At 42.3% G+C, this 14,684-nt stretch overlaps 1 protein-coding gene across 1 annotated transcript; it reads left to right on the top strand.

Moving 5' to 3' along the window:
- The first annotated feature begins 1,308 nt into the window (after positions 1-1,308).
- LOC148028141 (uncharacterized) lies at positions 1,309-10,236 on the top strand. The gene is made up of 3 exons (XM_087689923.1): positions 1,309-1,448; positions 9,890-9,956; positions 10,057-10,236. Exons 1-3 carry the CDS (start codon positions 1,309-1,311, stop codon positions 10,234-10,236), a joined length of 387 nt encoding a protein of 128 aa, XP_087546049.1.
- Positions 10,237-14,684: the final 4,448 nt, after the last annotated feature.

Here is a 14,684-nt window from a genome sequence, read left to right on the forward strand (position 1 = left end):
AGACGCTTTTCGCTTATCCCCCGCATAAACCACATGTTTCGTACGTCGAGCATGGCGAGCTTGACAACGTGGCATGTGCAAAATAGATCCATAGATGGAGTTCAACGAATATCAACGGATTCACGCGCATGGAGCCACATTGACTCTATCTTTCCAAGCTTTGTCTGAGAGCCACGGAATATTCGGCTTGGTCTTGCAATGGATGGTGTGAACCCATTCGATATGCACTCAACTTCTTACAGTGTGTGGCCTATAGTCCTTGTAAACTACAATATCCATCCATGGCTTTCTACAAAGAAAGGACATCTCATCCTTAGCTTACTCATCCCTGACGGCTACAAAGTCAAAATTATGGATGTGTATCTTCGTTCATTAGTTGATGAGCTTAAGATTTTGTGGGAGGAGGGGGTTACCGTGCAATATATAAGCAAGCGCCATGGTTGACGGTCCGCCAATATTCGAGCCATTCTCATGTGGATGATGCATGACTTTGCGGGATTCGGAGAGTGCTTAGGTAAATAGGCTTCCATTCTCGTTTAATGGTTTTGATTGGTTTTAGTTGAGCTATATAGTTTTTATGATTTTTGTTGATGGTTTCTTGAACTTCTGTATATCTTACGTTTGTTTCTATGAGTGTTCAGATGAATGAATATTTAGCTTGAAAAGGTTTTCTAATCTTAGAAATGGAATAATATAACACTACAAGATATAGGCCTTATGCTGACGTTAAAAGTGACGAAAATGTTCATAAATAATTTTTTTTCTGTCATCGCAAAAAACGTCGTTATGGCGATGCCATAGAATAGTCGGTATTAGCATCGCTATCAACGTCGATATCAGCATCGCAAATACTGATACTAATGCAAATAGCAACGTTGATAATGATATTTACGACACTCATACCGATGCAAATAGCGACGCTGATAACGATGCTTTGTGATGCTAATAGCAACGCGTTGTCGTGCTGCTACGCATCCGAGCCGTAAACACCCCCATTTTTTTTGTGCATGTGTGTTATCTTTTCACATGTGTTTCATTGTGTTTGATTGCTGCATTATTTTTCCATCCTTATCAGTACCCGCATCCAATGTACATACTCCACTTGTGTGTTTGTGTTTGTGTAAGTTTCTGTTTGTGTGCATGTTGTGTGTGTGTCAGAAAAATATGAAAAACTAATGTCAAAGAATATTATCAAGCTCTTAATTTCAATGATGAACTCCAAGAAAAGTACAGGATATCGTGGAATCAAAGGAAGCTTACATTTAAGCTATGAAGATAAAGGTTGCACATGAACAAGGCCAACGTAACATGCGGGATAAAGCATTCTTGAAGAAGAACATAGCCATCGATTATGTAAGTTCAGGGAATCATAAGAATGGCACAAAATTGAAAGTTTCAGTCAGAGGCAAGATAAATGATGCTGTTGTTAAAAAGATACCATTTGTAGGGTTGGTCTAATAGCCACAGGGGCTCCTCCACGTGGTCACTCAGAGATACTAGATGCATCAGAGAAGGATGTCGGAGAAGTTACCAGCGGAGGTTTTAGTCCTTGCTAATAGGAGCAACTAAATTTGTTGGGTCTTTTTGGGAGGCTAGCCTATTCTAATCAAAAGGGGAGCTTTTTCTGGCTCGTTCTACTACAGTGAAGGGGGGGCACATTGCTATGGTGAATTATGGTCCAAGCTATGGAAAGCTTGTGGTCATTGTCGATGTCTTTGACCAGAACAGGGCTCTAGTGGACGCCCTAGACATGGTGCGTGGAGCTATGAACTTCAAGCGGCTATCACTCACCGATTTAAAAGATTAACATTCTGAGAATGCTAAAGAAAAAAAACAATTGATAGAAGCGATTGAGGCTGTAGATGATCAAGATGAGGAGCTTGATGAGAATGAGAGCTGATCGAGGGGGTAGATGGAGGCTTTTGGATGCCAAGGGACAGGTGAGACGCCTTCATTTTGGGGTCGCTATCTCTCTTTCGGAATCTGTTGCCAGCGCTAGAGGACAAAGGGAGCAAGGGCATATACTGTGTATCTCGTTTTTTCCATTGCGAGGTTTTATGGCATGTTTAGCGGTCAAGAAACGTATTCATCTTCAATTCTCCATCGGAACGATTCTTTCTTCACCGTCAGTCTAAAGTCTCTTATGCAGATCATGGACATCTTTGCCAAAAAGCTAGTTGGATTCTTCACTAACATGGTGCGCATGTGACGTGAGGAGATTGCCAGATGCCCCAGCTGCGCCCTCTATATCACCATCATCTACAACATGGAGGACTTCCAGCAGCTCGAAGACCCTCAACAACAATAGAAGACGCTTCCCCAGCGCCCGATCACCGTTGCTTGATCTGTTTATGATGAACTCATTTGCAAGCTCTGAGATTACAGAGACCTCTCTGAATTTTGGGTTTTTGTCATGTTGATTGCGGTTGTGTAATTGATAACTCTGAGCTTGTTCCTCACGTGGCGAATTCAGAATTCCAATAAGATGTCATATGGCTTTGGGGAACACCAATTGTGTGAGAGATTTGGTCCACATTCTTCATGGTCTTGGACTAGTTGTTGAAGCTCTGATGCCAATTAACAAGGTCATTGATTTAAATGTGTTCAAGAAGAAATTTGAATGCCCTCAAATTTCAAGGTTTGCCGAAGTGTTCGTTTGGAAGGTCTTAGACAAGGGTTACCCACCTCATTTGGAGGGTCTTTGAGGGACTTCCCACTCCATTGGTCCTCTTTTGTTCTCTTTTAGCTCTTCTTCTATGCCCTTAGGCCAAAAGTTATATGCTGAAGGACTTGAACAAAATTTCATCCAGGTTTATGGGAGTTCAGCAATGCTAAGGTACAGGTGGCCCTTGATGTTAATCTGATTTATACATGGGGTTGGAGACTAATTGTGAACCTTCTGCTGTCTACCTTTGTTAGTGGCTTGAAAGCTTGCGGACTTGAACAAAATTTGTTTGTTGGAAGTTTCTTTGTTGTAACTCTACGAACTTGATAAGCAATATAGTGAACTTTGGCATTAAAAATTGAATTCTTCTTGTTAGCCTCTTTTCTTGCAGCACTTTGAACCCTGCATTCAACAGCTCTTGCACGAACTCTACGACATTTCTGGTGAACCCGACGTGAAAGCGCTACGTCAATTTTCAGCAAGATGGGAGACTCGCAAGTAGAGATGACAGATGAGAATGTCATGAAGCATCTGTTTCAGTCATTTACAACCTATATGCAACAGCAAGCTCACGCGAAATGCGATAGTGATGCCATGGATGCCTTGAAAGCTGTCCAACAAGAGATGAAGTAGTTCAACGGCCAACAAGTTTCAACTTACCTGTATTTGTATGAAGAAAAGATGAAGTTTTTTGGGGTTTCTCAAGACGTTTCAAGCCGCTACTTTTTGTGGATCGTGGTTCGCACGCTTGAAGTCCGAATTTCAGAAATTCAAGGAACACATGCTGGTTGGACAGAGTTTAAGAATGCATTAAAAGATGAATATCTCCTGGAGGATACAGGTCTTATGAACCATAGGAATTTCTTAGCATGGGTTTCTATGCCTAATAAAGGACTTTCAGTTACCGCCCTTCTGCGAGAGTTTGAGAGCCGCTATGATCAGTTGGATGGAACTAAGTAGCAAGCTTTGGAGATGTAGAAAGTGGAATTATTTTTACAAGCTGCTGATGCTGATTTACAGGAAAAGTTGGATGATCGTTTGGAAGATCAAGCTACTGATTCAGGTTTAAAGATTGAGTGGAGACATGTCATTGATGTTGTGAATGCGCTTGTTAAGAAGCAGCGCAAGAGGGTACGATTGCATCGTAATATAGGATCTCCTTCTGAAAAATCCTTGGAGACCTCTGCAAGTTCTATGCCTAAGCCTACTCCTATTGTAAATCCACCAGTTCCTACTGCTCTAGTGCCCTTATTAGTAGATGATGTTATTAAAGGCTTGGTAGATTTGACGATAGAGGCAGTCAAAGCTGAAGTTGGGAAGTTAAAAGAGCAACTTATATCAGTACCTGTTGTAGCACCTGCTCCAGTGACTGCTTTCCCAGCTGGCCAAAGAAAAGGGAGACGATGTATTTGGTGCGATAGTACAGAGCACCAACATTGTAGAGATTGTGATGCTTTTCAGGAAGCGCGTAAGAAGAACGTAGTGTTTTGGGGACAAGATGGAAAGATATGGCTGACAGAGACTGGTGCTCCTCTTGACACGAACTTTGGGAAGGGAGGCATGAAGAAGCTCGTTGATGATATGGCTGCGCAATCAGCTTATGTGAGTGTTAAAGGAGATGCTTCAGCTTATGGAGTCAAGCTTGAGCAGAAATCAGATGGAGACTCTGCTTTATGGTCCTCTGCCTTGGAGATAGTGAGAAGAGGAAAAGTTCAGGCATCCACTATGACTTGTGTGGGCTCCAGCATCCGAGGAGAAACAGGATGGGATTCTCTTATTGACAGGTATTCTATTTTTGCTTATATGGCGAAAACACATGGTTTAGATGTCGTGGTTGAGGAAAAGAGAAGAAGAGATTAGGAGGGTCTCAACACCTCCAAAAAGACTAGAGTGGGTGACTTTGTTTCACCATCTGTTACAGCTCCACCTATGACGAGTTCTCCAGCACAATCAGGTCCTGAACAACCTATGGGAGACAAACAGATGAAAGAAAAGAGACAACCAAGAAAGGAGCCAAGATTCAAGCTCTTGTCAGACCTTGATATGCAGACGGATATGAGTAAGATTTTTCATGAAACAATTTTGAATAGTGAAGTCACTTTTACTGTTGGAGAAGCTCTTGGGATTGCTAGAAGAGAAATACAGGATCAGATGCAAGATCTTTTGCGGAGGAAACGACATGCAATGGAAGGACCTGCTTTACAGGGGTTATGGCATGGAGCTCTTGGGGAAGAGCATGATAATGTAGTGATGGTTGAGAATGCTTCTGTCAATCCGCAGCTGGAGAAAATAGTTCAGCCTATGCAGTATGAAGATGATGATACCCCTATCCTCATTCCTCGCAGCCATTTTTCATGCAGTCATTGGGCTAGAGCAACCACTGAGACAGTGGTAAGGATTGGAGAGAAATAGATTCCTTTGGTTGCTTTAGTTGATCATGGTTTTGAGATTAATCTTATTGCTTGAGGTGTTTATGAGAGTGGCAAGTGGCCTATGGATGCAGAGCATGGCTGGCGCATGAGAGCAGCCACTAATACTTCTGGTGATATGTATGCTGCTTGTCCAAGCATCAAAATTTCTATTGGTAATGTTGAAGAGGATTATCATTGCTTTGTTCAGGATTCTTGCTCTTATCTGATTATTCTTGGACAGCCTTTCATTACAGAAGTAAGAATGGAGACGAAAGTGATGGATGATGGCTCAGCCTATGCATGGATACACAGTGAAGATGGTATGCGAGCTGTTCAGTTTATGACTGTTGGAGTAAATCATCCGAGAAACAGGGACTCCTTGCGTGAGGCACCACTACCTGCGAAGGAGTTGGATTTTCATTAGGTACCACTGTCTTGCGAGACGCCAGTGGTACGGAGCGGAGAAAAGAGGAGATCTCGCCTCCTGGCAGCCAATCTTTCTCCACTAATTTTGTTGGTTTTTCTTCAGATAGTTCAGTGAGTTATCAAAAAATTTCAGATTTGTCTAGAGCTGCCAGGCAGTACATTGGTCGTAAGGAGAAAGAGTTGAAGACTGTAGGTATTTTGCAAGCAGAAGAGCATGTGGATGGGCTGTATGAAGGAATGTCTTATGCAAATACATTATTTGAGATGGGAAATATGCTGAAAACTGATGTATGTAAGGGTTCAAGGATCATACCTATACAAACCTTGGATATGTATCACGAAATTTCTGATTTTATGCTGAAAACTGAGCTAGAGGCTGAGAAAACTCAGAAAATCGAATCTTTGGCTAACCTTGATCAGCTTTCAGAGTTGCAGAGGGCTAAAACCTTTCAGCTAGCAGAGTTAAATGCTGGAAAAATTCAGCATATAGAGTATGAGGCTACATCATGGCAGTCCACAGAGCAGAGGACTGAAACCTTTCAGCCAACAGAGTTTAATGGTAAAAAATTTCGGCATACAGAGTTTCAAGCTGCACCCATGCAATCCATAGAGCAAAAGGCTAAAATCTTTCAGCCAACAGAGTTGAGAGTTGCTGAAAATTTGCAAAAATTGCAGCAAAGAAAATAGTGCCTGATTGATGCCAAGGTTGACGCGAAGTATAAAACAGTTGATAAGAAGGTTAAGCCAGTTGCAGGGCCGCTTCCTCCTGATACTGATGAGCAGATAGAAAAAGCTATGAAGCAGCTGTTGAGAGATCCTGCAAATATTGGACAAAAATTTACAGCTGAAACTCTTGTAGAATTGAAGATTGGAAATGATGATTTCTTGCTTCCAATGGAAAAAGAATGTTTTAGAGAGATGCTTGGACGACATGGTAAGGCATTTGCTTTCTTTCCTCATGAAATTGGCTGCATTAGTCCCAAATTGGTTGCGCCTATGGTCATCTTCACTGTCCCTCATGTGCCATGGAATATACGTCCTATACCTGTGCCTAAAGCACACTTGCCAAAGCTGATAGAGTTGCTGAATGAGAAGATTAAGATGGGGATTTTGGAACCCTCTTTTGCGCCCTATTCTAACAGGTGGTTTACTGTACCAAAGAAGAATGGTACCTTGAGATTTATTCAGGATATGCAGCCCGTGAATAGAGTGACAATCAGGAATGTGGAAACAGGTCCAGTTGTGGATGACTTTGCTGAGGCTTTTGCAAGACGAGCCATCTATTCCCTACGTGACTTCTATTCTGGTTATGACCAGTTTCAGCTTGCCTTGGAAAGCAGGGATATTACTACTATGCGGACACCTATTGGTCTTGTGAGGATGTGTACCTTGCCTCAAGGTGCCACCAACTCAGTTGCTCATATGATGAATGCTATGCATAGAGTTTTGCGAGACTATATTCCACAGTATACCATGCCTATCCCAGATGATGTGCCTATTAAGGGTTGTGCAGAAGAAGAAAAGAATGAGAGTCTTGATTTGCAAGGATGTAGACAGTTTGTGGCTGAACACTTGGTTGCTTGTGAGCAAATATTGACACGATTAGAGGAGGTAAATTTGACTCTTTCAGGGCTGAAATCTGTCTTTGGTGTTAATGAAGTCATCATAGTTGGGCATAAGGTTGGTTATTATGGCAGAAAGCCTTCACCTGCAAAGGCGGATGCCATAAGCGGGATTGCAGAGTATTGCTCGACTACTTCAGAGGTGCGGAGATTTGTGGGAGCTTGTGTATTTTACATGATTTGGATTCCTCATTTTGCTCACATAGTAGATGTTCTCTATCAGCTGCTTCGAAAGAGGCAAAAATTTCATTGGGATGAGAAGCATTCGAAAGCCATGCGTAAACTCAAGAAGCTGTTGCAGTCAGCTCCTACTCTTCGCAAGGTAGATTATCAGTGTGGACGGCCAATCATGTTGATAGTTGATACTAGCCCTATTGGCATAGGATGGGAAGTGGGAGAGGATGATGCTGATGGAAACAGATATGCAATCCGCTTTGGAGCTAAAGTTCTTAATGAGCGGCAGAGGAGATATCTGCAGATTAAAAGAGAGTTGTGGGGAGTAGTCACTGCACTGAAGTGTGATAAAGGGTATTTTATTGGTGCTTCAGTTGTTGTGGAAACAGATTGTTTGCCTTTGCTTGGCATGATTACTAGCTGTTCGACTCCATATATAGCGATGCTTTGGTGGATTGCCTACATTAAATCATTGAATCCAGAATTGTGACACATAGCAGGAAAAGATAATCCAGTTTGTTGACATGCTGTCTAGAGCTAGATATGAGGATGAGGAGTCAATGCTTGTAGAAGATGATGAGATAGAGTTTGCAGCTTCTGTCCTTGTTCATGATTGTCATGTATCTACTATTAAAGCCTTTACTGAAGAACTCTATGTTGAAAAGTGGCTAAAAATTGGTCAGTATCTGAGTTTATTAACTCGAAGAGCTAATTGGACAGATGATGTATTCAAGAAAATCAGAAGAAAGGCTTATGGGTATTTCTTGAAAGATGGTTTTCTTTGGAAGCACCCAAAGAAGAGAGGAGTTTGTGAGGCAGCGATGTAGATACAGATTATGCGAGAGTTTCATGAGAGTTCTTGGGCTGGACATAGAGGTGTGTGGGCTACCTATGAGAAAATCAAAGAAAGATACTGGTGGAAAGGGATGTATAAAGATGTTTCCCACTTTGTGGAGACTTGCAGGGATTGTCAGCTCTACTCTTTAGTGCGGCATCGTGATGAGTTGCATCTGACCTATCTACTATGTATGCATTATAAGTGGGTGGTAGACTTGGTTACTTTGCCAGTGGGACTTTGGCAGATGAGATATCTTCTCTTGGCCAGGGAGGATCTTACAAACTATGTTGAAGGCAAATCTTTGCGGATGAAGACCACTACTACAGTATGTAAATTCTTGTTGGAAGAAATATTTTGCAGGTATGGATGTATAGGCAAGATTACTGCTGATCGTGGAGAGCTAGATGCAGATGAAGCTAGAGAATTTTTCTCACGGCTTGGGATTAAGTTGGCTCTTACTACTGCCTATAATCCAGAAGGGAATGGCAAGAGTGAAAGAGGACATCCGCCGATAAGGCATTGGAAAAAGCTTGTAAAGGTCGGATTGGAGATTGGCCGAGATTACTACCTTTTGCATTGTGAGCAGACCGCTCTACACATAGAGTGACTACTGGATATATGCCTGCAGAGTTGATGTATGGGCAAAAACCTCTCATGCCTACTGAAATCTGTGCTTTCACGTGGAGTCTCTTCCGTGGCATGAGAATTTATCAAGGGAGAAGCTTCTAGCTCTTCGGATTCGTCAACTAGAGAGAAGGACAGAAGATGTGCAGCTAGCAGTTGATCGTTTGAAGGCAACCCGACTCAGAAATAAGGACAGGTTTGATTTGAGGCATTGCTTGCGGCCTAGAGCCATAAAAGAGGGAGATTGGGTTCTAGTCTACGACAGTAGCCTAGAGAATCAGCATAGTAGCATGAGAAAAATGGTTCAAAGATGGTTTGGACCATATGAGGTGAAACAGGTTTTTGACAATGCTACCTATGAGTTGGCTGAATTGGATGGAACGGTATTGAGGGTGTCCATTGCTGGAAAATGAGTCAAGATTTTCAAGAGAAGAGAAGATGAAGAGTATGCACTTGAAGCATTAGCAGAAGAAGAGCAGTCAAAAGAAATTCTAGGAGAAGAAGCAGAGAATATGGATGATGAAGCTGATGGAGAAACAGGTCTACTGGAAACTGATGAAGGACTGGACCTGTTTGTGGACTTAGACGATCATGGATAGTTGGCTCATCCGGAGGATGCGTAGGTTTAGAGGGGGTGGATGTCGTGTTGCTACGCATTCGAGCCGTAAACACCCCCATTTTTGTTGTGCATCTGTGTTATCTTTTCGCGTGTGTTTCATTGTGTTTGATCGCTGCATTATTTTTCCGTCCTTATCAGTACCTGCATCCAATGTACATACTCCACTTGTGTGTTTGTGTTTGTGTGTGTTTCTGTTTGTGTGTATGTTGTGTGTGTGTCAGAAAAATATGAAAAACTGATGTCAAAGAATATTATCAAGCTGTTAATTTCAATGATGAACTCCAAGAAAAGTGCAGGATACCGTGGAATCAAAGGAAGCTTACATTTAAGTTATGAAGATAAAGGTTGCACATGAACAAGGCCAACGTAACATGCGGGATAAAGCATTCTTGAAGAAGAATATAGCCATGGGTTATGTAAGTTCAGGGAATCATAAGAATGGCACAAAATTGAAAGTTTTAGTCAGAGGCAAGACAAATGATGCTGTTGTTAAAAAGATGCCATTTCCAGGGTTGGTCTAATAGCCACAGGGGCTCCTCCACGTGGTCAATCAGAAATACTGGATGCATCAGAGAAGGTTTTCGGAGAAGTTGTAGTCCTTGCTAATAGGAGCAACTAAATTTGTTGGGCCTTCTTGGGAGGCTAGCCTATTCTGATCAAAGGGGGAGCTTTTTCAGGCTCGTTCTACTACCGTGAAGGGGCGGCGCATTGCTATGGTGAATTATGGTCGAAGCTGTGGAAAGCTTGTGGTCATTGTCAATGTCTTCGACCAGAACAGGGCTCTAGTGGACGCCCCAGACATGGTGCGTGGAGATATGAACTTCAAGCGGCTATCACTCACCGATTTAAAAGATTGACATTCCAAGAATGCTAAAGAAAAAAAACAGTTGACAAAAGCGATTGAGGTTGCAGATGATTGAGATGAGGAACTTGATGAGAATGAGAGCTGATCAAGGGGGGAGATGGAGGCTTTTGGATGCCAAGGGACAGGTGAGACGCCTTCATTTTGGGGTCGCTATCCCTCTTCCGGAATCTGCTGCCAGCACTAGAGGACAAAGGGAGCAAGGGCATATACTGTGTATCTCGTTTGTTCCATTGAGAGGTTTTATGGCATGTTTAGCGGTCAAGAAACGCATTCATCTTCAATTCTCCATCGGAATGATTCTTTCTGGACCGTCAGTCTAAAGTCTCTTGTGCAGATCGTGGACATCTCTGCCAAAAAGCTAGTTGGATTCTTCACTAACATGGTGCACATGTGACGCGAGGAGATTGCCAGATGCCCCAGCTGCGCCCTCTACATCACCATCATCTACAACATGGAGGACTTCCAGCAGCCCGAAGACCCTCAACAGCAACAGAAGATGCTTTCCCAGCTCCCGATCACCATTGCTTGATCTGTTTATGATGAGCTCGTTTGAAAGCTCTGAGATTACAGAGACCTCTCTGAATTTTAGGTTTTTGTCATGTTGATTGCGGTTGTGTAATTGATAACTCTAAGCTTGTTCCTCACGTGGCGAATTCAGAATTCCAATATAGATGTCATATGGCTTTGGGGAACGCCAATTGTGTGAGAGATTTGGTCCACATTCTTCATGGTCTTGGACTAGCTGTTGAAGCTCTGATGCCAATTAACAAGGTCATTGATTTAAAAGTGTTCAAGGAGAAATTTGAATGCCCTCAAATTTCAAGGTTTGCCAAAGTGTTCATTTGGAAGGTCTTAGACAAGGGTTACCCACCTCATTTGGAGGGTCTTTGAGGAACTTCCCACTCCATTGGTCCTCTTCTGTTCTCTTTCAGCTCTTGTTCTATGCCCTTAGGCCAAAAGTTATATGCAGAAGGACTTGAACAAAATTTCACCCAAGTTTATGGGAGTTTAGCAATGCTGAGGTACAGGTGGCCCTTGATGTTGCTCTGATTTATACATGGGGTTGGAGACTAATTGTGAACCTTCTGCTGTCTACCTTTGTTAGTGGCTTGAAAGCTTGAGCTTGCTTAAAAACCTTGGAGTAAGGCCAAAAGATACATGCTAAAGGACTTGAACAAAATTTGTTTGTTGGCAGTTTCTTTGTTGTAACTCTACAAACTTGATAAGCAATATAGTGAACTTTGGTATCAAAAATTGAATTCTTCTTGTTAGCCTATTTTCTTGCAGCATTTTGAACCCCGTGTTCAACAGCTCTTGCACGAACTCTACGACAGTGTGCAATAAATTTGTGACGCTAATAGCGACGATAACATGGAAAAAAATTAGTGGCAAATAGTTTCAGTAATGTGTACAATGCTTGTGTAAATAAGGGCAAAGTGTACTTAAATCATAACACTGATATATGAAATAAATACATGATCGCGTAATGAAAGCGACCGATACAATCATGGCAAGATAGTACTACTACATAAAAAATGTGTACACAAATCACGTGACAAAAAAAGAAGAGTATGTGAGCTCCAGGGATCTAAGGGCGAGCTATAGATCCTCGCCATCCAAAACCTCATCCCACTGCAAAGGAGCATCGAACGGGCTCTGCAAAAAAAGAAATAACTACATATCAGTCCACAATACAATAATGCATTTTAGTTAAACTTAGTAACTACGAACAAGAAAGATGAGTGACTTACATGGCCGCCACGTCCATATAATTGGTCGATCAATGCAGTGAGACCGTACCTCTCAACATATCGAGTCTCAAGGTCGGTGGGATCGCAGTTTGTAAACAGAGTGCTGCAAAGAAAACAAAATAAAACTGTTAGAAATATGATTATTAGTACAAAGGATATTGCAAAAAAATAAACAATCGGAACAAAAGAAAAACTTACAAACTCCTCAAGATATGTCATGTGACCGCCACTCCCAAGATGATGGACTACTCCGGTCTCTAGTCGTGTCCTCGCCACCTCGCGCTGCTGTCTCCAACGTCCTGGAGAATCCATAGCCTCCTCCCTAAGTTGGCGCCAGTCCTCCGCATCTAACCACTCGCGCTTTGAAGCCCCACTCTTGAGTGCCTTGCGTGCGTCTAATCATCTGTATGATATATATGCATGCATCCACTCCATCATTCAGCCCGTAGAAAGCATATCTGCTATAGCTGGTATCGAAAACTCCTCATCAAGGATACTACTATGTAGTCCTTGGTCCCCTCCGATATATTCTTTCAATGATCCAAGACGTTGTGCCAAAAAACTTGTTGACACAACCCTCATACGAGTCATCACCCTCCTCCCCTCATTATTCATGATGATGGCTCCTTTCTTATCATCTACAAGGTAGGCATACCCCTCTAAGGTATGCCTAAGATGGGTACTCCTCTCCCACATGTGGCCATGCTCTTGGGCATATCAAGGAGACCCCTGTATATCTCGTGTACCTACGAGGTAGTATCTCTCAAAGTATCACCCATAGAGGTGCCACCTGCGGATGGTTGAGCAAAAGCTGAAGTGACTGGAGTAGACGTCTCCACAAGTGTGACAAATCCTACGAGTGACGCAACTCTAGCAGAACAATGAGACAAAGACATTGCGTCAATTCCTCCAGAGCAACTACCTGAGCCATGCCCTCTCAAACCTCCACGAGAGCGAGGAGTAGCACATGTATCCCGAGGTGACTGCAAACTCATTGCATCCAGATCCCCATAGCATCCCCCTAAACCACTCCCTCTGTCTGGCCCAAGTTTGAAGCGTCAACCTCGTCTGCTGAAAACTGAAGCATCAGAGCACACCAAACTAGATCTAATAGAATGGCATAAAGGTGTCCGAGAAAGCTCCTGGTCCGCCATAACTCTGAATCTCACTATCTGATCTAGAAACATACACGTGAATATCTTTTGTAGCTCCTCGTCGCTCATCCCTCAACTCATCATGATGGTCTAAATATTCACAAAGATCACCTGCACATATAAAAATTAATGTTAGCATAATCAATATAAATCATACAAACCACGGTAATATAAATCTTTAAAAAAAGATCTTACTTAAAATACATATCTTATATACCCTTATAAGAAATTCTTCAACAAATTGAGTAGGTGGATGCTCCAAGTATAAAGTACCCTATGGTCCCCTGTCAATCTCCTAACACAACTTCGCATACACTGCAAAGTCGATAGACATGTCACCACAAAAGGATGAGTCCACCTCATTCTCAAAGAGTTCTTGGACTCTTGTATTTTCATCATTGTTACCCGATGTTGGCTCCTCTACATGCTCCAAGATTTTGGTGGCCTCTACCCCTTGCAATATCGACTCATATATTTGCATATTGTCATCATCTATGCTCGAAACATCACGTTGATCATATACTCTTGCACTTCAGGGAGCTGAAGGTATAACGTTCCACCATCGAGGTTGTTGGGGGTTTGGATAGAAAATTACATGTTCACAATCATATACAAGAGAGATTTAACTATTGTGACATGTATCATGTCGTAATACAATTAAAAAACACATGAGTTCATGCACCTATTCACAATGGGCTGGAAACACAAATGTGTTGCGTAAATCCATCCATTTTTTTTCGAAATCTATTTCGAGAAATCCAGATGGACCTCGTCGAACTCTTGCTCCAGCTCCTTCAAGTACCACTTTGAACCAATACACATCGAATAGGATCATGAAGAAGCTACGGTAATCCACCGTAACAATACCTTGCAAGTTTTCAAAATACTACATCTCATCTATAACCGTGTTTGGATCTATTTCTCGTTGTCGTATCTCTTGCTTGAGCCTTGCCATGATACTAAAATCTGTTGTGGATCGCATTTTGTCAATATACTCCACGCGAAAATGTTGTCCGCGCGACCACGTCGCACTATATATTTTGTACTATACATTGAAATACTCAATTACTTGTCGCATATTAAATATACATACGACAAACCCTAAACACGTCATCACATTTGGACTACATTCCCTCAAGAATTCCCACTCCTCAGTTGAGACCTCTGCCCCTTTGCGAGACACTGCAGTCAAAGCTCCATGCAACCATCGCGTTGACATAAACCACGGCATCTCCTCTATACCCTCAAGATATCAAATTAGTCAATGGCGCGTACTACGTCAAAATTCAGATTGCGCTTCCTCTTGATCTTTCCTAACTTGCTGGTACCTAGCGAGCCATGTCTCCATAGAGGGATGGTGCAACATACAAAAGCGATTCACATTCTCCTCCATTGCAGCATCCATTTTTTTTTCTACCCCATTTCCAACCACCACATCTCCGATCAGTCTATCATCATCCTTCTGACCATAGCATACTGTTGTTTGAATCCAGCATTTGTAGCCATTGTGAAATATGCACTAATGCCTGAGACAC

The sequence above is a fragment of the Lygodium microphyllum genome, chromosome 12 (assembly GCF_053477565.2).
Source record: "Lygodium microphyllum isolate KBCC chromosome 12, Lygodium_microphyllum_v1.1.10, whole genome shotgun sequence".
In the NCBI taxonomy this organism is placed as follows: Eukaryota; Viridiplantae; Streptophyta; class Polypodiopsida; order Schizaeales; family Lygodiaceae; genus Lygodium; species Lygodium microphyllum.